At 37.1% G+C, this 26511-nt stretch overlaps 1 protein-coding gene across 10 annotated transcripts in view; it reads left to right on the top strand.

Annotated features, from left to right (window-relative positions):
- The window catches only part of SH3D19 (SH3 domain containing 19), a 240069-nt gene that overhangs the window by 161054 nt on the left and 52504 nt on the right, over positions 1-26511 (top strand). For 5 of the 10 annotated variants that reach the window (XM_056803671.1, XM_056803672.1, XM_056803676.1 and 2 more), the window contains 3 exons: positions 4877-4942; positions 21166-21273; positions 25602-25714. In XM_056803671.1, coding sequence (XP_056659649.1) covers positions 4877-4942; positions 21166-21273; positions 25602-25714 — 287 coding nt within the window. The remainder of the gene's footprint in view (positions 1-4876; positions 4943-21165; positions 21274-25601; positions 25715-26511) is intronic. The other 5 variants (XM_056803677.1, XM_007496244.2, XM_007496241.3 and 2 more) reach the window with 1 other exon arrangement.

Below are 26511 nucleotides of genomic sequence, written 5' to 3'. Positions count from 1 at the left end.
CAAAGTTAGCCTATTTGTCTGTTTCTCTTTCTTACCCTCTTATTATCTTATTTTTTGTGGCCCTCTTTTCTTTCTATTTTTGGGGGTCATCAGGAGATTTCTATTCTCTTCCCTCCTAAATCTTCCCTAATTAAAAAAAAATTCTTATAACAAGTAAGAATAAGGAAGTGAACCAAGCCATATATTGATCATATCTGTAAACGTGTTTCTCAATCTGCATCTTTTTTGGGGGGGGGCAGCATAGATTATTTGATTTTAAAAAATCATGATACACTAAAATAACACGGTATACAAGAATGGGTAAATTTTTAGTCTGGTAGTCTTGGAACAGAGACAAGGTAGGGCAAGGATTCAGTTATAGTTAAGGGAGATATAAGAGGGGGAGACCTGAACAGTGCATGGGAGAAGAGCAGGGAGAGCTCATAGGCTTCCAGTATAGTAAACTCCAGATCTTTAGAAAAAGAACACAGGTGGAAGTTTTTTCATCCCTTCATAACACTTAGGTCTTCTCTCAAAGGAACAAACCTTGGCCCTCTTCTTAAACTCCTCTCAGTTACCTTAAAAGAACTAATCAGCCTTATTTTCTAAGTCACCTGAACTGTGTCTTTAGGGGCTTTTGGGTGTCCCCTAAATTCTGCTTACTGATAACTCTTTCCTTAAATAGGGAATGAGTATCTTTATCTTAGTTTGTAATAAAATACCCCAAGACAGAAAGGCATAGTGGAGATAACATTTTGGTATGACTAGATTACAAATAAAGTATCATTGGGGCAGCTAGATTGTTCAGTAGACAGAGAGCCAGGCTTGGAGTCTAGAGAACCAGGGTTCTAATCTGGCCTCAGACACTTCTAGCTGTGTGACCCTGAACAAATCACTTAACTCCATTTGCCTAGTGTATAATTAGATTTCTTTCCCCAGGACTCTAAATCCCAGCTTTCCATGTCCCTTCTCACGTTACGTGCTAGTAGGGAAGATATAAGTTTTGTGTGACCCCCACCCCTCACTGTCTTCCCTTGATTGGGGCTACAGAAGCTGGCTTTGAGCCAGGCAGGAGGAATTGCTCACAAGGTCTTATTTTTGTTAGAGAATTAGGTTTTTACACTTCTATTTCCTTTTTATTCCTTCTACTTCATGATTATTAATAAACTTTATAAAATTAATACTTGGAATTATTAGATATTAATTTAAATATTACACTAGCCCTTATCCTTCTGTCTTAGAGTTGTTAATAGGACAGAAAATAAGGGTTAAAAAATAAAGTATGAGTCAATGAACTGATTATTAGATTGTTTATTGTTTTAATTGGAAAACAAAAAACTTTCTGGAACCAAAGATAAACTTCATTTAGTCAACAAATAAATCATTTTAGAAAGGAAAAAAGTGGAATGAGAAGAACTACATTCACTTGCAAGTCACCCAAACCATATGGTCCCCCTAAATGTTCATAAAGTCATATCAGAAAAAGTAAACAAAGTATCAATAAAAAGTGTTTTAAAATTCTTGTCTCAACCAAAAGTATACCTTAATATTCAAAACATTCCATTCTAAAGTATATATACCAGGTGTAAGTTATTTGACCTTGAGCCTCTGTGGTTTTGAAATACCTTCATTCTGGCATTTTGTATGATAAATAATAGAAGCTGGCATTTCTGCAGCATTTTAAAGTTTACAAAGTGTTGTGTATACATCATCTCATTTGAGCATCATAGTAACCCCATGAGGTAATTGCTACTGCTATCCCCATTTTATAGTTGAGACCACTGAGGCTCAAAATCAAATAACTTACCCATGGTCTCCCAGTGGGTAGATGTTGGAAGAGTAGTTACTTTATATGCCAACTAGATTCAAAACGGTCAAAGGTAAAGACTTTCTAGCAAACAAAATCCTTTTTTCCCCATTCACTTAATGCCAATATAAAGTGGAAGTCAGTGCTGTGACTGCTAATCATGAGGCCATCTGGTATAATGGATAGAAAGCAGGTCTTGAAATCTAGAAAATTCTAGGTTTCAGCCCAACATTTGCTCCATAACTAGTCTTGTGATCACAGGCAAGTCAATTATCTTTCCAGTGCCCTAAGCAACTCTGTAAGACTTTAAATTGCAGGATAGCTCCTAGTTTGTATAAGTTGGAAGAGTTTCTACCCTGGGAATTCTTTACATTGATGAAATTACTGGTCTAGCCCAAGATTATAAAAAAAGTAAATAAATAAAATAAATATAAAATAAATATAATAAATTATAATAAAGATAAAATAAATAACAATGTAGACATTTTAAAATTAACAAATATAAATAATAATAAAAAAATTAAGTAATCTTCCCATTATAAAATCAAATAGGCTTTGGTCATACAAGAGGTGGGTGACAAGGATGACTTTATGAACCTCTTGCCTTTCTGCAGTATATTCTTATCTCTGGGCTCTCCCTTTCTGTTTACTGAACCACAACAGTTTCTTTCATTCCTGGGGACTCAATGACTTTACATTTGCCAAGAATTTCTGACCCACCTTTTTGTCCAAATATTTAGAATATTTAATTTAATATTAAATTATTTTCGAATATTTACTAGATTATAGACTCATAAAACTTTGAATTTCATGCAAAGAATCGTGTCCCACTTTAACTCTGTAAAATGAATAACTTAGAACATACAATAAAATATGGCTGCATTTCAGACAGCCCTGGAAATGGAAGACTAATGTGGTAGATATTGTATGACTTGAAATCCAGCTTTGGTGAAGTGGGAAAAGGACTGAATTTGGAGTCAGGAATATGAATTCAAATCTTGATACAGGTACTTTTTCCTGTGTAATCCTGGGCAAGTAAAATAACTTCTCTGGGTCTCAATTTCCTCATCTATAAAATAAGGTCAAACTAGATAATCTCTGAGATCCCTTCTAATTCCAGACTGATGATGCTATGATCAAATTTTTTTTTTAAGGAAAACAAATTTTAAGTGATGTCCCCATAGTTACACATGTAGGAAGTGTCTGAGATCAGATTAGAATGCAGGTCCTCAAAGCCTGGTACTCTTATCGACTGTATCACCTAGCTCCCCTCTGTGATCAATTTTTATGTCTTTGTAGCTACAGCCTGTGGTAATGCTCAAATTCTATTTTTAAAAAATGATCTGGAAAGAAACAAAAATAGTTTCTAAGAAACAGAAATAAGATTTAGAAACTACATTGTTTTTTGCTAAAACTTCTTGCTGAAGAAAAAAATAGTGATGGATTCTCCTTTGAAAATGGCTAAAATTAATCCAAGAGATAATTAGAGATAAATTTCCATGAGAAAATATATTTTACTGAATCTGCCTCTATCACCACATAAAGGGCTTCAAAAATACAGAATGGAGTCTAGGCTATGTTGAAAGCTGTGGGCTGTCTTAAATTATGACCCCCCAAAAATGCCTTTTCTCTTCTTCCCATTCACTCACTCCCTGTAAGGAGGAGGAGTATGCACCACTAGAGTCCTTGAATACTTAGTTTTCTATCTAAGTCTGGGCCCTTTGGGACTGCCTCTCTTTCTTGTCTCTCCAGATAATTATATCTTCCTATACTATCCTAACTAGGATTAAGTTATCTGCCTAAGATTTTGTAGTCAACAGATTAACTGCCTCTGATCTTGCCAATGACTATCCAGAATGTGCCTCTATCCCTTATTTATATTTTGGCATTCCATGCCTGTATAAGTCACTCTATTCAAGTCAAGAAGTATATGAAGTACTTAACTATAAAATAAGACAAGAAGATGAAAACAAACAAATAAAGCATCCTGGTCCTCAAGGGTCTCACAACCAACATAAGGACAGTCTACAAATATGCAGGTCTCTTCTTAAAATAACCAGATATAAAAAATAATAATCTAAATGGTGCCTTAGGGCCTCAAGTCAGGAAGACTCATCTTCCTAAGTTCAAGTCTACCCTCAGACACTTATTAGCTGGGTGACCTTGGGTTCTATTTTAACCCTGTTTGGGTCAGTTTTCTCATCTGTAAAATGAGCTGGCAAAGGAAATGGCAATCCCCTCCAGTATCTTTGCCTAGAAAACCCCAAATGGGATCACGAAGAGCCAGGCTTGACTTAAAATGACTAAATGATAATAGAGATAATTCAATGGAGATGTTGCTGGACCAACTGGCTTTAAAATAAGAGACTTAAATCTTCCCATCTATATTCATTTAAGGACTTGGACTGGAAGGCACAAGAGAACATTCAGGAAATGAACAGACACATTTTTGTGCCTACTTTGCAGAGATGCAGGGTTTAGAGAATATCACTTTCATGGAGGTTATTATCTAGTAAGTTGCAAACACAAACTACAGTAGATGAGAAATGTATTAAATTAGTAGCAGGTAAGCATGCTCTAGTGGACAGAAGAATAGCCTCAGAATCAGGCAGACCTGGGTTCAAATGCTCCCTCTGGCAAATACTAGATGTTCGACCCTGGATGGGTGACAACCTCTTAATACTTTCAAGCTATGCTTTAAGTTTATAAATTGCAGAACAGATGCTAATATTCATTGGGAGAGGGAGTTCAAGGGTGCTTCTGGTGCCAGTGGAATAAAAGATTCAATCCCCCAAAAAACATTACAGGGATGAAGTGAATTGCTGTGTGAGGTTGAAGGGAGAAAAGTCATTACTGATAAAGAAATCAGGGAAGATGATGACATTGAATTTGGCCTTTAAAAGATTGGTAGGAAATCAGCCAGTAAAGCAGGTGAAGGAGGAAATTCTGGGCTAAAGCAAATGCATGGAGAGGAGAACTCGGGCATATTCAAAAGGCAGAATTGTTGTTTGATTGTATCTGACCCTTTGTGACCCCATTGGGGGTTTTCCTGACAAATCCCTAGAATGGACTTGTCACTTCTTTCTCCAGCTCATTTTACAGATGAGGAAAGTGAAGAAAACAAAGTGGAGTGGCTTGCCCAGGATCTCACAGCTAGTAAGTATCTGAACCCAGATTTGAATTTATGAAAATGAGTCTTCCTGACTCTGACACTATTCACTGTCTCAGCTAGCAAAGACAGAATGGGCCAATTTGGCTAAATAAAAGTATTATGGGTAGCAACAATCATATGGTGTGATTGGTGAATGGGATATAATGGTGGGTCTACTGCCCAAGACTAAAGCTTGAGCAGGCTACTCTGCACATATTCACTTATTCACCAGTCCATTGGGTTGCTGGAATAGATTGAAGGAAGGAGAGAGTAAAGGTAGGAATATTAATTGGGAAGCTTTCTTTGAGCAACATAATAGCTTAATTGTCTTAATATTGATTGAAATGTAGCATTCTTCACCTTATTTCCTCCATGAATCTTTCTCTTGTGTGAGCAATATGGCATGGAAATATATATGTTAGGTTATAATATATGTACAACCTATATCATATTGCTGCCTTCTTAGGGAGGAGGGGGGGGGGAAGAATGAGACAGATTTTTGAATGTAGTTAATGTGGAAATTTGTTTCCCTTGAATAAATATGTTATAATTTATTACATATTTATAACAAATTTTATTATGTTACATATTATATTATTTCATTTTTTAAGTCTATCTTTTAAAAATAATAATCAAAGTGATGGGGACGTACATGTAGGAGAGTAGCAACAAGACTTGAGAAGGTGGGATGAATTTTAGAAATTTCATAAGAAATAAAATCCCCTGGACTTGCTAGCTGATTGAGATAAGATGTGAAGGAAATGGGACAATCAAAATTTCAAACCTAGAAGAGTAGGTAACAGAAAGAGAGAAGTAGAAGGAAGAACAGGTTTAAGGGGAAAGATGATCAGCTGTATTTGGGACATGTTGCTTAAAGAGCTAGTGAAGCATCCAGGGAGAAACATCCAGTAGGCAGTTTGATATGTAAGTCTGGAGCCCAAAGAGAGTCGAGGCCTTGAGAGAGATTTGGGGGAGTAAGAAAAAATGAGGAATTCTGTTTTGGAGTGAGCATATATAAAGAGAACCATGACATGCTTTAGCTTCATAGGATCATAGATTTAGATCTAAAAGTGATCTTGGAGTTTGCCTAGTTAAGTCAAAAGGTATTTATTAAGTACCTTCTATGTGCCTGTCCAATTCCTTCCTTTTATAGCTGAGGAAACAGACCTAGAAAAGTTAAGGGACATGCCCACAGTAACCCAGGTAGTGAGGGGCAAAGCCAAAATCTGAATCCAGGTCCTCTGGCTCCCAATCCAGCACTCTTCACATCCCACCATACTGCTTCACATTCTTCTTTTATTAGAGTTAGGTTTTTATGTCTGAGCTGCTAAGTGAGTATTTTATTGTATCATTAGACCCTGAATAAGTACCTAATTAGGAAGATGAGAGAAAATGCAATCAGCTTTCAAAGAGATGTGCTTCAATGTTTCTATGTCCATATGCCACTCATAGAATGTGTCCCTTTCCTTTATACTCACAACTGCGTGGGACAAAATGACAAGATTCTGGATAGTCAAAGAATCTGTGACTTGGTCACCTTGGGGAATTCCTGATATGGGAACTTCCCAGGCAAATGTTAGTTATTTCCTAGATAAGTCCTAGGGAATTGCTAAATTTCTAAATTGCCAAGATCCTAAATTCACACAGCTACTCTATATCTTTTAAACCCAGGCATTCTCGACTCCAACCTCAGGGCTTATCCACTATTTGGTTTCCACAAAGAAAACTTAGATTGCATCACCAATCCCAGTGATCTGTGTAGCTATGGATGCCACTGGTACCAAAGGATCATAGGATGTTTGATCACAAGCTAGAAGGGACTTGAGATGTCAAGGGTACTAGTTAAAGAGTATAGATGAATGGAGGCAGCAAGGTGGCTCAGTGGATTCCTAGAGACACGAGGTCCTGGGTTCAAATTTGGCCTCAGACACTTTCTAGCTGTGTGATCCTGGGTAAGTCACTTAACCCCCATTGTCTAACCCTTACCCCTCTTCTGCCTTGGAACCAATATAAAGTATTGATTCCATAATGAAAGGTAGGGGTTTGTTTCTTTTTTTAGAGTATAGATGAATAAAAGTACATTTATCACTAATAAAAGAAACAAGTTAACACCTATGCCTTTTTCTTGGTTAGTAGTACTGTCTTTGCAAAGATTTATATATTATTTATAAAAGAAAAGTAAACACTAGGAAGCACGTCTCTGAGCCAAGCTGACATTCATTGTTAGACTATAACACCAGGTATGGTCTAAGACAGCCCAAAATAGCTTAAGATGCTGAGATTTGAACTACTCAAGTTTTCATGGCCTACACAAAAGTCAGATTACACAAATTCTCCCAGAAAAGGCAGTGAGGTCAGCTGAATGTTCCTTCCCATGGGACAAAACGGGTTTCATCTTTTTGAAAGTTTCCTTCTTTAAGAAAGTAAAGTTTTCTCATCTTGTAGCCAATTGCATCATCTGTGTTCCATATATAGTAACAACTAAGGTCACTCTGTAGCTTCAAAGTGATAAGAACTATCCCAAATCTGGACACATTCCAAGATGCTGAAGGCATGCACACAGCCCACCTTGGGAAAGGCTATTTTGCAAGGAGACACTTCAAGGGATTTGCTTGTATTTTACTTACAATGTGATTATTGATTACTGATTCTCATATATAATTATTCAATCAGCAATTGAGATTTTTATTTACTATTAAATCTATGGTTACAATTTATCATTCTAATATTGGGTGTCTAATAGGATTATATATAGAGGATACAGTACTAACAAGGCATAAAACAATGAATATAAATGATTAAAATTGCTTAATTATCTTTTACACTTTGTACACATGGGCCATTTTTCTTCTATTTAGAATGAAGTGTTAAAACTTTACTAGTTACAGTGGATGGAGCACCAGGCCTGGAGTTGGGGGAACCCGAGTTCAAATTTGGTGTCAGACCCTTCTTAGCTGTGTGACCCTGGATAAATCTGAATTGCCTAGACCTTGCCACTCTTCTTAGAACTAATACTAAGACAATATAATGGTTAAAAAACAACAACTTTATTAATCATCCCTGCTTTTAGCAAACATCTAGGTGCCGTACATAGGTAGACAAAACAAAACAAAAATGCCTTTAGTCGCTAAGGAACTTACAATGGGCTAGATATTGGAAGGAGTAAGGGAAGCCATGAATTCAGTAGTCTCTTTCCTCCTCTATCCTAAACAGAGAAAAGTTAATGAAATAGTTACTGCTAAAGTGATGTGGCCTTATTATGCTCAGAAGAAGAGATATCAGGAAAAATTAAAGCTATGAAAACACAGCCAAGATTAGAATATTATTAAAGAAAACCTCATAAAATAGACAATTTAGTATTAGATTCATTTTTTGGTCTATGCAATGCCTTCCAGGTTAATGTAATGAAGTTTAGAAATATTAGTAGTTCTCCTTCACACCTTTAGCAATCATAGGAAGTTGTCAAAACATAAGCATTCATCTTCTGTCATCCACATTACACAAACCAGCCTAATAGGTTAGCAGCCAATTTCTGCCATTAAACAGATCGAGGGGTAGAGAGGTGACACAAACAAAATTAGGGAAGGCGGAACTAATTATGAGATGACAAGAATATCATTCAAGATAGATAATGGGTAGAAAACAAGCTTTATCAGCAGTATTTTCCTTAATGCAATAATGACAAAAAATTCTAATCCAGGAAAACAAGCCTGGGCTCAGATTGTAGATGATGTGAAAGGAAGAGGAAAGGTAAAGTGGATAAGCATCTATTAAGCACTTCCTATGTGACATAGATAGCATTTAACATAAGGGTTTAATAAATGCCTGTTGTTAAGTGATGGGGATACAGTACAAGGAAAACACACAATCACTGTTCTCCTGAGACTCCCATTCTTGTGGAGAAAATGTCCAAATAACTATATATGTAGAAGATATGTACAGAGTAGGAAGGAGGCCAGGTGGTGTAGTGGATAGAATGCCAGCCTGGAGTCAAGAAGATCTGAGTTCAAATCCAATTTCAGATACTAATGGTGTGACCCTGGGCCAGTCTCTTTACCCTGTCTGCCTCAATTTCCTTACCTGGAAATTGAGCTAGAGAAGGAAATGACGAACTACTCCAGTGTCTCTTTGCCAAGAAACCCCCAGAAGGGGTTGCAGAGTTAGATATGACTAAAAAAGATGAAACAACTACAGAGTAGATGGGATGTGATTGCAGAGAGAAAGAAGGCACAAAGAGAATAAATATTTGCCATAGATATGATAGAAAGACTAGGGGCTTTTTTAGGCTCAGATCTGAGACTCTCCTGGAGACCCTTTATAATTTTTTTCTGTAAGGCAAGATCAGACAATCTGTGATAAAAACCAACTGTGGAGGAGCTCTATACATGAATATTTGTCACCTATTAGTAGATTTTGTTCCATATACATTTTATCTTTTAAAATGTGACTTTTGCTTGATGTTGCAGTATTTCTGGATATACTCCTTCCATTTAATGACTTTTCCTCTGTAAAACAGAAAACAAATCATCTAAGCCAATGAATAGAATGTTTAGTTCCCACAGTATAAGCTGCCCTCTGTATTATAAGCAGTGAAAGGCAGTAAGTGCACCTCATAATATGTTCTTTGGAGGTAAGATTGGTCATGACAGTTGCTGTTTCCCTTTTGTGTTCGGTGTTCCTTTTGCTTATATTATTGTCATCGTTGTTGGTTCTGCATACTTCACTCTGTTTCACTTTGTATAAGCCTTCCTGTGTTTCTTTGAATGCTTCATATTTATTTCTTATAGAGCCAGTAACATTCCATGGCATCTCCAGTCCACAACTTGTCATCCCATTTCCCAATTGACAAATTCCCATTTTAGTTCTCAGATTTTTGCTGCCACAAAAAGTGCTGCTCTGAATATCTTGGTAATATGAGGCTTTTCTTTCCCTTTTGAGCTTCCTTGGGGTATAAGCCTAGTAGATACATCTCTGATCAAAGGCATGAATAGTTTACGGACTTCTCAGAAGATTCCAAGTTACTTTCCACAGCTCCTCTAACTGTGTTAGTGGATCTGAATTCCCACATCACCTCCAACATTGATTTGTTAACACCTTTAATCAGCTTTATTAATTTGTAGGTGTTAGTTGAACCTCAGAGGTGTTAAAACTTGCATTTCTCATGTTACTGTTTTGGAACAGTATTTCACATAATCATTGATAATATACAATATCCATAATATCCGCTACTCAAAAAATTCTCAGAACTGTTAGCAGAATCTTTACCATGAAACTTCTGTTCAGGGAATTATAATTGATATAATTGAAAGATTTATTTTTTTAGGAACATGGCATAGAATTAGTCTCAGAGTTGGAAGGAACCTCAAAAGACATTAGTAGCTTTGGCACAGTTCTCAGAGTCCTGGACTTGGGGTTAGGAAGATCTGACCTCAGATTCTTTCTCAGACACTTATAATGTGTATGATCATAGGCAAGTCACTTAACCACTCTTTACCTCAGATTCTTCATCTGAAAAATGGGAGTAATAGCAGGCCCTGCCTTCTAGGGATGTTGTAAAGATCAAATGTGGTAAAATATACAAAGTGCTTTGAAAACCTTAAAATACTATGTAAATGCTAGCTATTGTTATTATTATTATTATTATTATTATCTATAATTAAACATTCCTGGTGATCTCCAAGATGCTTTTTATATATACATATATATACATACATATATATATATATATATATATATATATATATAAGACTGAGAGTATAGAGCTCTAAAGAACTTTAAAACATCTGTTCTAGCCTGAGAGAGGAAACTGAGTTGAAGAGAAGAAATGAATTGCCTATGGTCATACAAGCAGTCATTAGAAGAAGAATGCTGGGAGGGGAGAGTGTCACACCCAGATCCTTTGACTATAAATCAAGTCATTCTTTTCCAGGGCACTGTATCCATTTTTCTATCTTGAAACTGCCAGGATTGCAGGTATCTAGGCTAAATGCATTATTTTGAAAATGAATTAAAAAGTCAAAGAGTAATAATAAAGGATAGAAGTTCATCTTGGTGGCCAAGCATACCCTATTCCCACCCCAAGCCAGCAGCTAGTTCTTTAGCCTGAGGACTTCACGTAGCTTTTCTCCTCCTCTTGTTGACTCTACCCAAGTTTTCTCTACTCTTATAATCTTATAATGAAGAGGGATGCATGGTCATCCCATACTCCCCTTGAAAACCTCTAATCAATATTTCCCAAGCCAGCCCATTAGGAGAGTCCAATGAATAGGAAATTTTTCCTTTTTTGTCATTTTCATTTCAGTCATGTACAACTCTTTGTGACCCCATCTGGGGTTTTCTTGGCAGAGATATTGGAGTGGTTTGTTGTTTCCTTCTCTAGTTCAATTTACAGATAAAAAAACTGAGGCAACAGGGTCAAGTGACTTGTCTAGGGTCACACAGCTAGTAACGGTCTGAGACAATTGAACTGATTCTTGAGATGATTCTTCCTAATGCCAGGCTTAGTGCTCTATCCACTACAATACCCACCTGCCCTAATTTTTCCTTATATCAAGTCAAAATCCACCTTTCTCCTTTGTTCCTATTGCTCCTAGTATTGCCCTATAGGGCCAAGCAGTTCTAAAATCCAACTCCTCTTCCCTGTAACAACAGTCTTTCAAACAGAAATAACCAGGGGCAGCTGGGTGGCTCAAGGGATTGAGAACCAAGTCTAGAGATAAGAGGTCCTGGGTTCAATTCTAACCTCAGACACATCCTCGCCATGTGATCCTGGGCAAGTCACTATCCCCCATTGCCTAGCCCTTTCTGCTCTACTGCCTTGGAACCAATAAACAGTATTAATTCTAAGATAGAAGGTAGGAGTTTAAAAAAAAAATGAAGATGGCCATCATGTTCTGTCCCTCCCACCTTGGTCTTCTCTTTCTTACATTAACATACATTCTAGTGGAGGAGAAAATACCCAAAAACTGTACATACAGGATATATGCAGAGTAGATGGAAAGTGATCTCAGAGAAAAGGTACAAGGAGAATGAGCAATTTTAGCTCCAAAAAAAAGGGAGAAATTCCATTCAGTTCAATTCAGTAAGCATTTAGTAAATAACTCCCGTGTTCCAGGCACTGTGCTAAATACTGGCAATAAAAAAGGAATGTAAAAGTCCTTGCCCTAAAGGAACTTCTATTCTACTTGGTGAGTTGTGGCAGTGGAAAACAAAATGTTTATAGCTAGGTAAGTACTATCTATGTACAAAATAATCTTAGGAGCAAGGAGAATGCTGCCAACTGGAGAGGCCAAAAAAGGCCTTCTGTAGAGGAATGTGGGGAGACCAAGCAGGGCTCTGAAATAGTGGGCTTCCAGGCACCCTGCTCTTTAATTCCTGTATGAAAAAAAATTTTGATGCCTGCAAAGAGGCTTGAAATGAACTTTGTACAGAACAGTCAGAGCAGGATCTGCGTACCATAAGCATCATGAAAAATGCTGGGGGTACGTAGCCCTCCCTAGCAAATGAGTATTATTTTCTCCTCCCAGTAATTCTGAGTTTCTGGCCTTGATTGCAGGCTGAGGGGTACCACGCAGACAGGGAAACAGATGTAGCAATCACTTTGCTCAGTGAGCACAGCTGGGGTAGATAATTAAACAGGCCCACTCCTGCCAGGCGGCCCACAGTGGTGCAACACTGAGACTCATTCGCCTGGCTGGACTTAGATGAGAAATTCATATTAAACATGCTCATTCCTAAAAGATATGTCGCATAATAACTGTGCATGGCCTCGGCGCAAATTATTGGAGACCAGCTAAGGGCCCATATGGTAATAAAGTAGGTAACTAAAAACTAAAGGTTTTTTAGTTATAAAATCAAGATACTTCTGCCACCAAACTATACAGTTAGTCTTCCAATTTGGGGGAAACGATTGTAAAACCTGCTTCTTCACATAATTGTGGAAAGTAGTACTAGCCTTACACACACGGAATCGAAATTGTGCTTAACGTGTATATGTATGGGTACCCGTGTAGAAATCTCTATTGGCTTATCGTGGTGGCCTAAATTCCCATATTACTCCTTTGGGTCAATCCTTTGGTTTAATGGTATTGAGGGCAGCTGTTAAAATGCAAATACTTTCCCAAAGGCTGAGTACATGGGGCCATTATCAGTCTTAACATCTTAGCTTGAATTAGTTGCTCCATTCCCAGAGAGAACATGGCCTTGAAGGAATGGGATGTAGGATAGGTAAGAGTTGATGGAGTTTTGTGAGGCAAGAAGTAGAAGAGGAAAGAGATTTCAAAGGGGGGCTGCCCGTCCTGATAGGGCTCTGGACAGGAGACTCTTAGGCAACATGAGTAGATGCAAAAAGAGTTGAAGACGGATAAGGGTAGAAGAGAGCTGCAAACAAATTGCAATTTACTTCACAATAACACGTCAGAAGAAATATGCTAAGGACAAAAGATACTGTTCTTCCTTCTCTGAAGAAGGGGGAGCATGGAAAGGAATAAGTATTTATGTAGTATCTAATATGTACCAACCACCATGCTAAGCATTTAACAAATATCTTTTTTAATTCTCCCAACAACTCTTTGAGATAAGAGCTATTAATTTTATACTTAAGGAAACTGAGGCAAATAAGAGTCAAGTGAATTGTCCAAGGAGAATAAAATTTTTTTCAGATGATGTAGGAAGAAAGAAATTCCATTCAGCTCAATTCAGTAAACATTTGTTAAATACCTACTATGTTCCAGGCATAGTGCTAAGTACTGGAAATGCAAAAAAAAGTTAAAAAGTCTCTACCATCAAGGAATTTACATTCAATTTGGTGAGGGGTGGTGGAAGGAGTTTTGTTTTTATTTAAAGATTTGTTTAAAATTGTTTAAAGGAGGATGACTGAGGAGAGACTAAATGAACACTCTAATGCAAATACCACAACATGGAAATGGGTTTGAGTCAAGAACACATGTGATACCCAGTGGAATCATGCGTCAGCTATGGGAGAGGTGGTGGGAGGGGGGGAAGGAAAAGAAAATGATTTTTGTTTCCAATGAATAATGTTTGGAAATGACCAAATAAAATAATGTTTTAAAAAAAATCATGACTAATATCAAACCCCATCATTTAATAAATATTTCTTATGCAAACATAAAAAAATTGTTTAAAGGTAAATAAATTCTCTCTATGTACTAAGTAATCTTAGGGGTGAGGAGAATGCTTTCATCTGGAAAGATTTGAAAATGCCCTGGCAAATACAGCCATTATGTGCTTGATGCCAGATTTTAATTCAGGTCTTCATGACTCAATCAATCAGTAAACATTTATCCACTACTAGGTGCTGTGCTAAGTGCTAGAGATACAGAGAGGCAAAATATTATTTCTGCCCTCAAGGAACTAATAATGTAATTGGAAAGAGCATAGAAACCTATACATACAAAGTGAACCATGTATAGGATAAATTGGAAGTAATTAAATGAAAAAAGCCACTACAATTTAGGAGTTGGGGATGATTTTCTGTAGATTTGTTTTAGTTAGGATTTAAAGGAAGTCAGGCAAAAAAATTGGTAATTGAGGGGATGTCCAACTGAACAAATTGTGGAATATAATGGTGATGGAATACTATTGTGCTATGAAGAATGTTGAACTGCTTGATTTCTATAAGAACTGGGAAGACCTCCATGAACTGATGTGGAGTGAAATGAGCAGAACCAGGACAACATTATACAAAGTAACTGAAACACTGTGGATTGATCAAATGTGATTGACTTTTTTACTAATAGCAGTGCAATGATCCAGGACAATTCTCAGGGACTTATGAAAAAGAATGCTCTCCACATCTAGAGAAATAACTGTGGAAGTTGAAACCCAGAAGAAAACATAATTTTTCACCTGTTTATATGGATCTATGATTTGGGATTTGGATTTTAAAAGAGTATTACAAAAATGAATAATATAGAAATAGGTTTTGAGTGATAAAACACATATAACCGAGTGGAATTGCTTGTCATCTCCAGGAGGAAGGAGAGAACATGAATCATGTAACCATGGAAAAATATTTTTAAAAAATAAAATTATATTTAATACTCTTAAAAAAATAAAAGGAAGCCAGGGAAGTCAGCAGTTAGGAGTGAGGAAGGAAAGCATTGCAGATGTTAGGGAAAGCCAGAGAAAATGCCTGGGGCTGATCAATAGAGTGGCTTATTCATGGGACAGACAGGAGGAAGCTAGTGTCAAAGGGTCAAAGGATATATATATTTTTTTTTTTAAATATTTTTACATGTTTACATATTTCATTTTCTTTCCTCCCCTCTCCCAGATCCAATAAGCACTTCTACTGGGCTATACAAATGTTATCACATAACTATTTCCATATTATTCATTTTTGCAACAGAGCAATCTTTTTAAAGCCAAAAACCCCAGCCATATATCCACATAAACAAACAATAAGTCATTTGTTTTTCTTCTGTGTTTCTACTCCCACAATTCTTTCTCTCAAGGTGGATAGCATTATTTCTCATAAGATCCTTGGGATTATCTTGTAGTAGCAAAGTTCATTACATTCGATTATACCACAGTGTATCAGTCGCTGTGTATAATGTTCTCTTGATTCGGTTCCTCTCACTCTGCATCAATTCCTGGAGGTCATTCCAGTTCACATGGAATTCCTCCAGTTCATTATTCCTTACAGCTCAATAGTATTCCATCACCATCATATACCACAATTTATTTAGCCATTCCCCAATCGAGGAAAACTTCCTCACTTCCCAATTTTTTACACCACAAAGAGTGTGGTTATAAATATTTTTATACAAAAAAATTTCATTATTATCTCTTTAGGGTACAAACTAATAGTGGTATTGCTTGATCAAAGGGTATGCATTATTTTAAAGCCCTCAAAGGATATAATTTGAAAAATAAGGTCCAGCATTCTATCCACTGTGCCATATTGAAGAGGGTTTCCAAATTCTGTGTCAGAATTTCATTGTTAGCAAATATTACTTAAAAATAAATGGATGGGGGTGAGGGAGTACAGCTACATGACTCAACAGATAAAATAGAATCAGGAATACCTGGGTTCAAATTTAACCTCAGATACTTCCTAGCTATGTGACTGGGCAAGTCACCTAATTCCAGTTGTCTAGCTCTTACTGTTCTTCTGCCTTGGAACTGATATTTGTATTCATTCTAAGACAGAAGGTAAGAGGTTTTTTGGTTGTTTTTTTTTTAATAAATAATAAAAATAAATGGAAAGTTGTTTGGAACTTGGGCTTTTTCTGTAAAAAAAAAATTAATTGTTAATTGCAATGGAATTTCTTGCCTTTGAGAGAATATTAATACCATCACCACCAACAATAATAATAGCTAACATTTATATGGCCATCTATGGTCAGGTACTATGCTAAGTGCTTTACAAATATTATCCCATTTGATCCTCACAACAATCCTGGAAGATAGATGTTGTCACTGAAGCTGAGGAAGAGATTAAATTACTTGTCCAGGGGCACACAATTAGTATAGTGTCTGAAGTCAAACTTGAACTCATGGCTTCCTGATTTGAGGTCCAGTGCTCTGCACATCATGGTAGTACCAGATGACCGCAAACTCCTCTCCATTTGGGAAAGGACCATGTGTTTGCTTTTGTTCAGTTGTTTCAGTGTGTCTAACTCTTCCTGATCTCATTTGGGGTTTTCTTGACAAAGATACTAGAGTGGTTTGCCATTTCCTTCTCCAGCTCATTTTACAGATGAAGAAACTGAGTCAAACAGGGTTAAGTGACTTGTTCAGTAACTATCTGCTGCCATTTTTTAATCCAGGAAGATGAGTCTTCCTAACCCCAGACCTGGTACTCTATCCACTGTGCCACCTTGCTGCCCTAAAAGATCTGTATTTATTGGTTAATGGGCATTAGCAAATAGGAAGAATTACTCAGAATGCAAATATTGGGTGACCTCCAACTGGATCAAAATCTAAAAAAATCAAACAGTGAACTAATTAGTAGATTAGATAAAATTCAGGCCTTCTAGAACTAAGAGAGTAAAAACAACAGGAAATCCCATTTTTATTGACTTTCTTCCCTGTATGTTGCAAGTATTACAGTTATGTTAAAAGCGAGGAATTTGAGGCCCAGGATCAGAAAGTGATATAAATTGTAATCATTAAAAATGATCATCATTTGGATTGTTTTCTCTGACTTCAAGTCCAGAGTTCTTTCAGCTTTGAAAGGAGAGGATTCACTTGTTTTGTTTTGCTAGTGGTAGCATTCTATTATTATGGATCCACTGTTAGACTCACGGTATTGGGCCCTTTTAACTTAATTGGGCTATATCTAGCCTATCTGCAAATGGTCTAGTTTCTGGATATGAAATCTAATACAGTATTTGTCTGTAAAATGAGGGGGTTAGATCAGATGATCTCACAGGCCTCTTCTAGCTGTAAGACTGTATGATTATTGTGTTCTAATGTGCCAAATCTCAAACTTGAGTCCTGACCCTGCCAGGAAGTTTTCAATGAAGCCAGTAGTTGGGGCAGCTAGGTTACACAGTGGGTAGAGCATCAGGTCTGGAGTCAGGAGGACCTGGGTTCAAATCTGGCCTTAGATACTTCCTAGCTGTGTGACCCTAGACAGGTCACTTAACCCCAATTGCCTGGCCCTTGCCATTCTTCTGTCTTAGAACTGATGTAAAACCTAGTGGAATTGCATGTTGGCTACAGGAGGGAATGGGGAAGGAGAGGGAAAGAACTTGAATCTTGTAACCATGGGAAAATATTCAAAATTAATTAATTAAATAAAATTTTCCAAATTAAAGAAAAAGAACTGATACTAAGACAAAAAAATAAGGGTGCTTTTAAAAATAAAGTCAGTAGGGGCTACGGCACAAAGGGCAGCATATGATTTTTCCAGATTAGGGTCAAAAAACTGCAAGGAACCCAATGAAATCAGAGCAGAATTGGTGAAGTAGCCAAAAAAAAAGCTCCTTTTTCTTCAAGGACTGCTGAAGGCCCCATATTCAACACTGGACAAGTGGGCATTCCCCCTTGCTCTGGCACAAATAAATTGAATTTTTTTTTCAAAGCACAGAAGATTCACAGTCATTTGGTAGTGATTATCAGGGGTTCTGGGTAATTTAGGGGAGCTTCTAAGGAAGAATACAATGAGATCAGACTGAGATCGTGTGACCCAAGGAATTCTGAGCAGGTATGAGCAATATTGGAATTGATATAAGTTGGATGGAAGGGAGCTATTTATCTGCTACTGACCAGCAGCAACTCAGGATGCCATTGGAGTCTTCCTACTCATATGATGCTTCATAATTTCACCCAATTAAGACTCAGCTTAAGGTGTTTAATTTTTCATTAATTTTTTTTAGAAGATCCTTACCTTTCATCTTGGACTCGATATTTTCTATTGGTTCTAAGCCAGAAGAGCAGCAAAGGCTAAGCAATGGGAGTTAAGTGACTTGTCCAGGATCACACAGCTAGGAAATGTCTGAGGCCAGATTTGAGCCCAAGATCTCTAGGCATGGCTCTCAATCTACTGAGCCACCTAGCTGCCCCCTTAGATGTTTATTAAATAGAAGCTCAAAGGAAAGAATTAAGTGCTATTCATACACACAGGTTTTGCTGTGTTTTAGTGTTTTGGTATTTGGGTTGACTGGTTAGCTTTTGTTGGAGTAGTGTAGTATCTCCCCTTGTGGACAGAACAGGCAGAGAATTACTGTACATATTTATTTTGCTTTGTACATATATATCCTCCATGAGACCAAACTTCCTAAAGCCCTTCGCTAAATGCTGCTTCCCTTTAGACAGCAATTAGATCTGTCCCTAGCTCCATCCTGACCCCAGAGCTCATCTGACGATACTTCTTAGCTCTGGCACATAGAACAGTCTTTGAGTTTGGAAAACAAAGAAATAACAAGTTCCTTAGTCACTTCTCTGCACATGTAGGGGTTGGTGACCTTGGTTTGGAACTGCAGACTCCAGCTTAACGCTTGACACCACTTAACTCCCTCATATCCCTTCAGTTGTCAGGTTGATTCTTCCTCCATGAAATTGGGTCCTTGTCTACCTTTGCACAAACACCACACTAAGCAAAGCCCTCATCATCTCTCACCTGAACTACTCAAAACCCTCCTCACTGATCCCCCTGCTTCAAGTCTCTTTCTTCACCAGTCCATCCTCCAGATTCCAAAGTGATTATATGTATATATGAAATCAACATCTGAGCTGTGGTCTTCAAACAGAACCATTTTTTTTTCTGGAAAAGGTGGATAAATCAAACCCTTTGAAAACATTTAGGTCCCAGACACCTGACTTACAACATCCAGCCACATGAACCAGCTGCTTTCTGTTAGCCGTGCCACCCTCCAAATCAGTCCATTGCTCCTGGTCAGGAGACAGTAAACCAAATCTGTATTACTAAAATCACAAGTCTTACTGTGTTACCCGCTTAAAAAGTTCAGTAGGTTCTTGGTGCCCCCATGATAACACTGAAATGTTTAGCATTTAAAGCCCATCGGAGTATGTCTCCAACCTACCTTTCCAGCCTTTTTTGCTTATTGCTCTCTTTCATGAACTCTCTATTCCTGCCCAACTGGCCACCTCCTTGTTCTCCATACATGATATTCCATCTCCTCTCTGTGACTTTGCTCTGACTATATCCAATACCTGGAATGTTTGCTTCCTTCTCTTAGAATCTACACTTTTCTTTAAATCCTTTAAATTTAAATCTAAAATCATTTAAATTTAAATTAAATCTTTAAATTCTGCCAGTATCAATTCTAAAACAGAAGAGCAGCAAAGACAAGGCAATTGAGGCTAAGTGACTTGCCTAGGGTCACACAACTAGGAAGTAGCTAGTTCAACCTAGAGTTCAATCTAGGTCCTCCCAACTCTATGCCTGGCTCTCTATCCACTGTGCCAGCTAGCTGCCCCAGAATTCTTATTTTTCTTCAAAACTTAGCTCATGCCACATCTTACTTGAGAACTTTTCTGATCCCCTATGTAAGCTCCTTATGCCTTCCCCCAAGTTACTGTGTGTTTACTTTGAATATAAAGGATGTCCCCAAAATCTCAGTGCAGTTTAGCATAGTGTCTGACACATAGCCACCATTTAATAAACATTTACTAATTGAGTAGTCTCAGAGTATGCTCTCAATTCTGTTTTCCCTCATCAATAAAGTTAGTTTGGTTCTAGTTCCAGATGCTGAACCTTTAACAAGTCACTTAACTTCTCTGAGCCTCAGTTTCCTTGTCAATAAGATGAAGGATTGTGTACTATTAGATGAATTCAAAGGCCATTTCCCAGTTCCAGAATTCTGGGACCTGCAAATGCTGACTGAAGAAACACCCCAAAATTCACTCCATCATTTAGTGCTGGAAGAACCTGTAGAGATTCCCTCATCCAGTCCTCTCATTTTATAAGTAAGGACTCCCAGAGAAGTCAGATGATGTGTGCAAAGTGACTCACTTTGACTCTAGTGGCCCACTAGAATCCAACCTTGGATCTCTCAGCTTAAAGTCATTGCTCTTTCTAACACTGCCTTTCCTTCCCATTTCATCTTGTATTAGTTAACATCCTTTTACATTTATTTTGTACTACCGAGGGACCTGATCTGCACTTTTTTCAAAATGTTTTTTACTTTTAAATCAGTTAAGAATCTCCCTAAAATCCCCAGAAAACTTTTATAATGAGTAAATCATCTGAAGTGGGAGAAGTGGATGAGGGTGAAGGAGGAGAATGAATGAGGAGGGAGGACTTAATGCATCTGCCAAGAATGACTGTTTGAAATGGGGTGTCTTTGTTTAGCCTCATTCTGAATTGGAAAATCCCTCCATTTTCTTTTACTAAGGTAATCCCTGAGCCTTGTTATTGAGTAAGAGTGTCTGCTTGGAGTACAGAGTAATGTTTTTTAGAGTCATTTACCACTGGATTTCAGAGGGGCACTTGCTAATTGACTGAATGGCCCTGGAAGGCATCTGGTGCACAAATCAAGCATTCACAATCCTGGATCTTTCCTCTCATCATGGAGGCAACAACAACAACAAAATTGTATGAATTATTTACAGTGCACTGAGTTATTTCCTTTCATGAGCTCCAACTTTGTTTTTTGTCCATGCAAACTGAGATTGTGTTTATCCATGAATAGCTTTCCCTGGGGCATGAAAAATATGACTCTTTAATTATGAATGAGGTTTTTGTTTGAGGCCTGTGTTAACTAAAACATGCAAAATAAATTGTGTTTTTCATTAGATCCCTTTCAGCTCCCCACAAAAGCCGAACCGCCAAAGGAACGAGTTGTCCAACCAGCGCCCACACGAAAGCCTACTGTGATCCGGATCCCAGCCAAACCAGGGAAATGTAAGCTCTCCACCATCTTCTTTTGATTGCTCTTTTTGCATTCTACTGAAGGGAATTTAGATCAAGGAGCTAGACTGTCACAGTCATATATTACTTGTCAGTCATTTTACCCAGAATTAAAATATAAAGCAAATTCTCCCCCCCCCTTTTTTTAAGTAGCAGTAGCTCTTGAAATTAGAGAGGACTCAAGCCTAAAGTAGGGGTTGGACTAGATGACTTCTGAGAAGCTACAGTCACTTCAGTTTCTTCATCTATAAATTAAGGGGGTTGCATTAGATGATCTCTAAGAACTCTTCCACCTCTTACTTTCAATTCTATTTTTTCCTGTTGTTTTTTTTTTCTTCAAAAAGCTGTCATGTATCAAGATAAAGGCAAAATGGGTACATGATTTAAACATAAAGGGCAATACCATAAACAAATTAGGAGAGCATGGAATAGTTTACCTGTCAGATCTATGGATAAGGAAATCATTTATAACCGAAAAAAGAGATAGAGAGCATTATGGGAAGTAAAATGGATAATTCTGATTACATTAAATTTCAAAGTCTTTGCACAAATAAAACCAATATAGCCAAGATTAGAAGGAAAGCAAAAAACTGAATGGAGAAATTTTATAATAAGTATCTGACAAAGGCCTTATTTCACAAATATTTAGAGAATGGAGTCAAATTTATAAGAATACACGCCATTTCTCAATTGATAAATGGTTAAGGGGAATAAACAAGCAGTTAAAGAAATCAAAGCTATCTGCAGTCATATGGGAAAAATGCTCTTAATCACTCTTGATTTAAGAAATGCAAATTAAAACAACTCTCAGGTACTACCTCAAACCTATCAGCTTGGTTAATATGACAGAAAAGTAAAATGACATTGGAGTAGATATGGAAAAATTGAGACACTAATGCATTGTTGGTGGAATTGTCACTGAGTCCATCCATTCTGGAGAGTAATTTAGAAATATATATATATATGTATGTATATATATAAAACTTTTATAGACCAAAGACTATAAAACCATACATGTCCTCACCACTAGTTCTATATGTCAAAGAGATTTTTTTTTAAAGAAAAGGACTTATATGAGGAAAGACTAACAAAAAATACTAACAACAACAATAATGGCAAGAGCAGCAATAGTAATGAAAAGCATTAGAGCACTAATTTCCACGTGCACTGAATCTTCTCAAAGAATGTTCTGAGGACTTTGATTCATCAGTACCACTATTAGGTCTCTATCCCAAAGGGATTTTAAAAAGGGGAAAGGACCTGTTTGTACAAAAATATTTATAGCAGCTCTTTTTGTAGTGGCAAAGAGTTGGAAACTGAGGGGATATCCATCAACTGGGGAATGGCTGAACAGGTTGTGATATATGATTGTGATAGAATGCTATTGTGCTAGAAGAAATAATGAGAAGGATGATTTCAAAAAATCCTAGAAAGACCTACATAAATTGATGCAAAGGGTGGTGGGCAGAGCCAGCAGAACATTGTACACAGTAGCACCAATATTACATGATGAACATTTATGAATGACTTGGCTATTCTTAGCAATACGGTGATCTAAGACAATCCTCAAGGACTCATGATGAAGGACACCATCCACCCCCAGAGAGAGAAGTGCTAGAGTCTCAGTGCTAACTGAAGCATACTTATTTACTTTATTTCTTCACCTTTCTTTTGTTTAAGTTCTCTTTCACAAAATGACTAATTTGGAAGGGCGTTTTACACTATTATATATGTTAAAGCCATTTCAGATTACTTGTCCTCTCAGGGAGTTAGGAGGAAAAGGAGGGTAAGAATTTGGCTCAAACTTTTTTTAATGGTTAAAAATTTTTTATAATTGAAGAAAAAACAAAATACTATTTTTAAAAGTACTGCTATAAAAGCTGCTCTTTTTAGGGTGTCAAGGAATTGGAAACTAAAGGCATATCCCTTAACTGGGGAATGGCTGAGTAAATTGTGGTATAGGGTAATGATGGAATACTATTGTGCTATAAGGAATAATGAACAGGAGGATTTCAGAAAGAGCTAGAAAGATCTATGTGAACTGATACAGAGTGAAATAAGCAGAACCAGAAGATTATTATACACAAGTAACAGCAATAGTGTGGAATGACGAAATGATCAGACTTTGCTACTAATAGCAGTGCAGTGATCCAGGACAATTCTGAAGGATTTAGGGCAAAGAATGCTCTCCACCTCCAATGAAAGAACTTTTGGAGTAGAAATGCAGATGAAAACATGATTTGTCACTTGTTTATTTGGGTATATGTTTTGGGGTTTTGGTTTTATGGAATTGTTCACTTACAAGAATGAATAATATGGAGATAAAAATATAATGCCAAAAAAAGAAAAAAGTGTTGCTATAAATATTTTTGCATGTATGAGTGCTGTTTTTCTATCCATGAGATAAATTTAATCTATAATTAAGGACTGATAATCATAACAATAACAGAAAGCATCATGGCCATGTACATTCTGTGATGCAGATTAAAAGAGAACAGAACCTAAAAATCTCCCAATTCCTAGCACTTTTTATTGCTGTGGTTATAGAGCCCATCTCCTAGTCTCTGGTGAAGAAGGAATGAAGTTCTTAAGTTACACAAGTGGACAGAGCTTGGCAGGGACAAAGAGAAAAAAAGGAAAAGCTTTATGATGCTTTCAGGCCAGTGATGGGAACAGGCACAATTATCTGTAAGATAGAAACAAACCTTGCCAGCAAGCTGTCACCTCTGAACTGCTATATTGTTACTCTCTGGCTTTTTTTTCCCCTTGCAACAATGCTACTGTCTAAATGTCTATTATCCTCTCTATTTAAGGAGCATGAGATAGTAGAGAAATTTAGAGTCACAGGACTTGGGTTCAAATCTCAGCTCATCTACTAGTTAATACCTGGGTGACCTTGGGCAAGTGATTTTGCTTTGCCCCCATTTCTTCATTTATCCAATAAAGTGATTAGACTAGATAAGCTTCTGTTTTTAAAGCTATCACCCTGCAATCCCAAGGTGAAGAATAATTTAGTATTGTCATGAGGATCCTTATGATGATAGGGAATGGCAATCGATGTTCAGCATTGTCTTCTTGAGTGTTAATTGTGGTAGAGAACAGTTCAAGCTGGTCTAGTGTTATTATGGCTTAACTTACTGATCGGTGACCCTTCTCAGCCAAGGAAGCCCCTGGCCTTCTCTGAAGCCCTGTCTTCATAGTCCTTGTTATTATCTTCTTTGAGGGGAGTGGGAGGAGAAATGCTTTCCTGTTTATGAGTCAAACAGGAAGCATCAAATTGTCCACATGTTTTAGATTTTTTTTTCATATGAAGTGGATGCAAGGAATAATCTCTTGAAGAAAAGGGAAATTGTCTAAAGTAGCCTCCTCCAATTCTTATTTCCATATTTTCCAGTTATTTTCATGAGCATATGGTGGTGACCCTGGGTTCTAGAATGGGTCTACCAAGGGATCATGAGCTCTGACAAGTCCTACTCAGCTGGAAGGGTTTCCAGTATGAACCTGGTCACCCACTGTGTGGCTCATTCAAAATCTAGCCTGTCTCCATTTGGAAAGCCTGGCCAAATTGACAGCAACATAATGAAAAATTATGGAATTATATACTTAGAGATGAACCTTAGAAGCCAACTGATCCAACCCACTAACTTGATATATGGGAAACTGAGACCCATAATGTCAAAGAAACTTGCCCAATGTCCTGAGTGGAAGAGGTGGCATTTGAATTCCAGTCCTTTTGCTCCAGATCCCCTATTTTTTCCATTGTACCACATCCAACCGTGTCTTGCAAAGTCGTGAAGGGGTTGCAACTTGCTTTATGAAATTGGATGTTGACATTACTATTCTTTTAGTATGATGATGTGGAAAATTAGGTATGAAAACCTCAAGGTATTATATTAGAGAATAAATGTCCAAGTTGGAGGAGGGTGTTATATATTCAGCCTAATGTTCTTGAATTTTAATTGTTGTAGATAGCGTCCTTGCTTTGGATTTTTTCTTTTTTGGTCAATTATCTATCAATGTGTTACCTCCCAACCCCATCCTTATTACAATGTCAGATTCCTGAGGGAAAGGACTATCTAGTTTTTATCTTTGTGTCATCAGTACTGAGCATGGTGTTCTATGTGTAGCAATTTGCTTAATATGTAATTATTGAATTGAATGTAACATGCTTTTCCCTCTGACCCACCCACGCCTAGACTTTGTATGTCTTCTTAGGATAGCCATTTTCTCAGGCGAAATACCTGTAACAGTATTTAAATCATTTTTGAATTTCACAAAGCTCTAGAATCATTCTGATGAAATAAATACTGATGTTTTCCTAGTGTTGCAAGATGACCCACAGAGCCCACCACCTCTACCTGCTGAAAAGCCTATTGGAAATACTTCTGGTGCAACTCCTGGAAAACTCAGTAACGCTGAAAGAACCAGATGCTTGGTAAGTAATCTTTGGTTATCTTCATACAAATGCTGAGGTATGACATAATTCTGAATACTGAGTTTATTGTTATAGTTATACCTTGATACAACACTATTCTTAGGATATCAGAAGGATGAAGTGTCTGAAGGGTACAAATGCCAAATCCTATTACATTAATAAAATTACAATGAAAATTTTTACTTTTTAAATAATTTTTATTAAAGTCTTATATTTATATGCCCCAAATTTCCCACAGTATCCTTTACCTACTTGCCTTTTAGGGCTTCGATCCATACAATAAATCACATTTTAAAGGAAAACGAAAAGAAACGTGCAAAATGAATACATTCCCCCCAAAAAAAGTCTGAAATGATATGCAATATCCTATACCCATGGGCTTTCCACTTCCACAAAGTAGTAGGATGGAAGTTTCTTCTCATATATATTCTTTGGAGCCATGCTTGTTCTATTTTTTCCCTTACTCAGAAAAAGAACAACAAGATGTACAGCATAACAAAATATCATGTCCAACAAAGGAATTTGACTTGCTCATTTAAGTCCATTATATTAAGGTTTAACCAGTACGGACTTAATGAAATTGACTTGCCAATACTTCTGCTGATATAACAATCTAAGAGACATTTGACATTTAAGTTCTCTAATTCATTGTCTTGAAATGTTGAAGGAATGAATATTGTTCCCCTGGGGGGAGGGAGGGGTGATGGGTTCTTTTCTTTTTCCCTTTTTTTTTTTAACCCTTACCTTCTATCTTGGAATCAATACTGTATCAATAATCAATACTTGGAATCAATACT

Source organism: Monodelphis domestica, chromosome 6, assembly GCF_027887165.1.
Source record: "Monodelphis domestica isolate mMonDom1 chromosome 6, mMonDom1.pri, whole genome shotgun sequence".
Taxonomy (NCBI): Eukaryota; Metazoa; Chordata; class Mammalia; order Didelphimorphia; family Didelphidae; genus Monodelphis; species Monodelphis domestica.
This window is presented reverse-complemented; position numbering and strand designations above follow the sequence as displayed.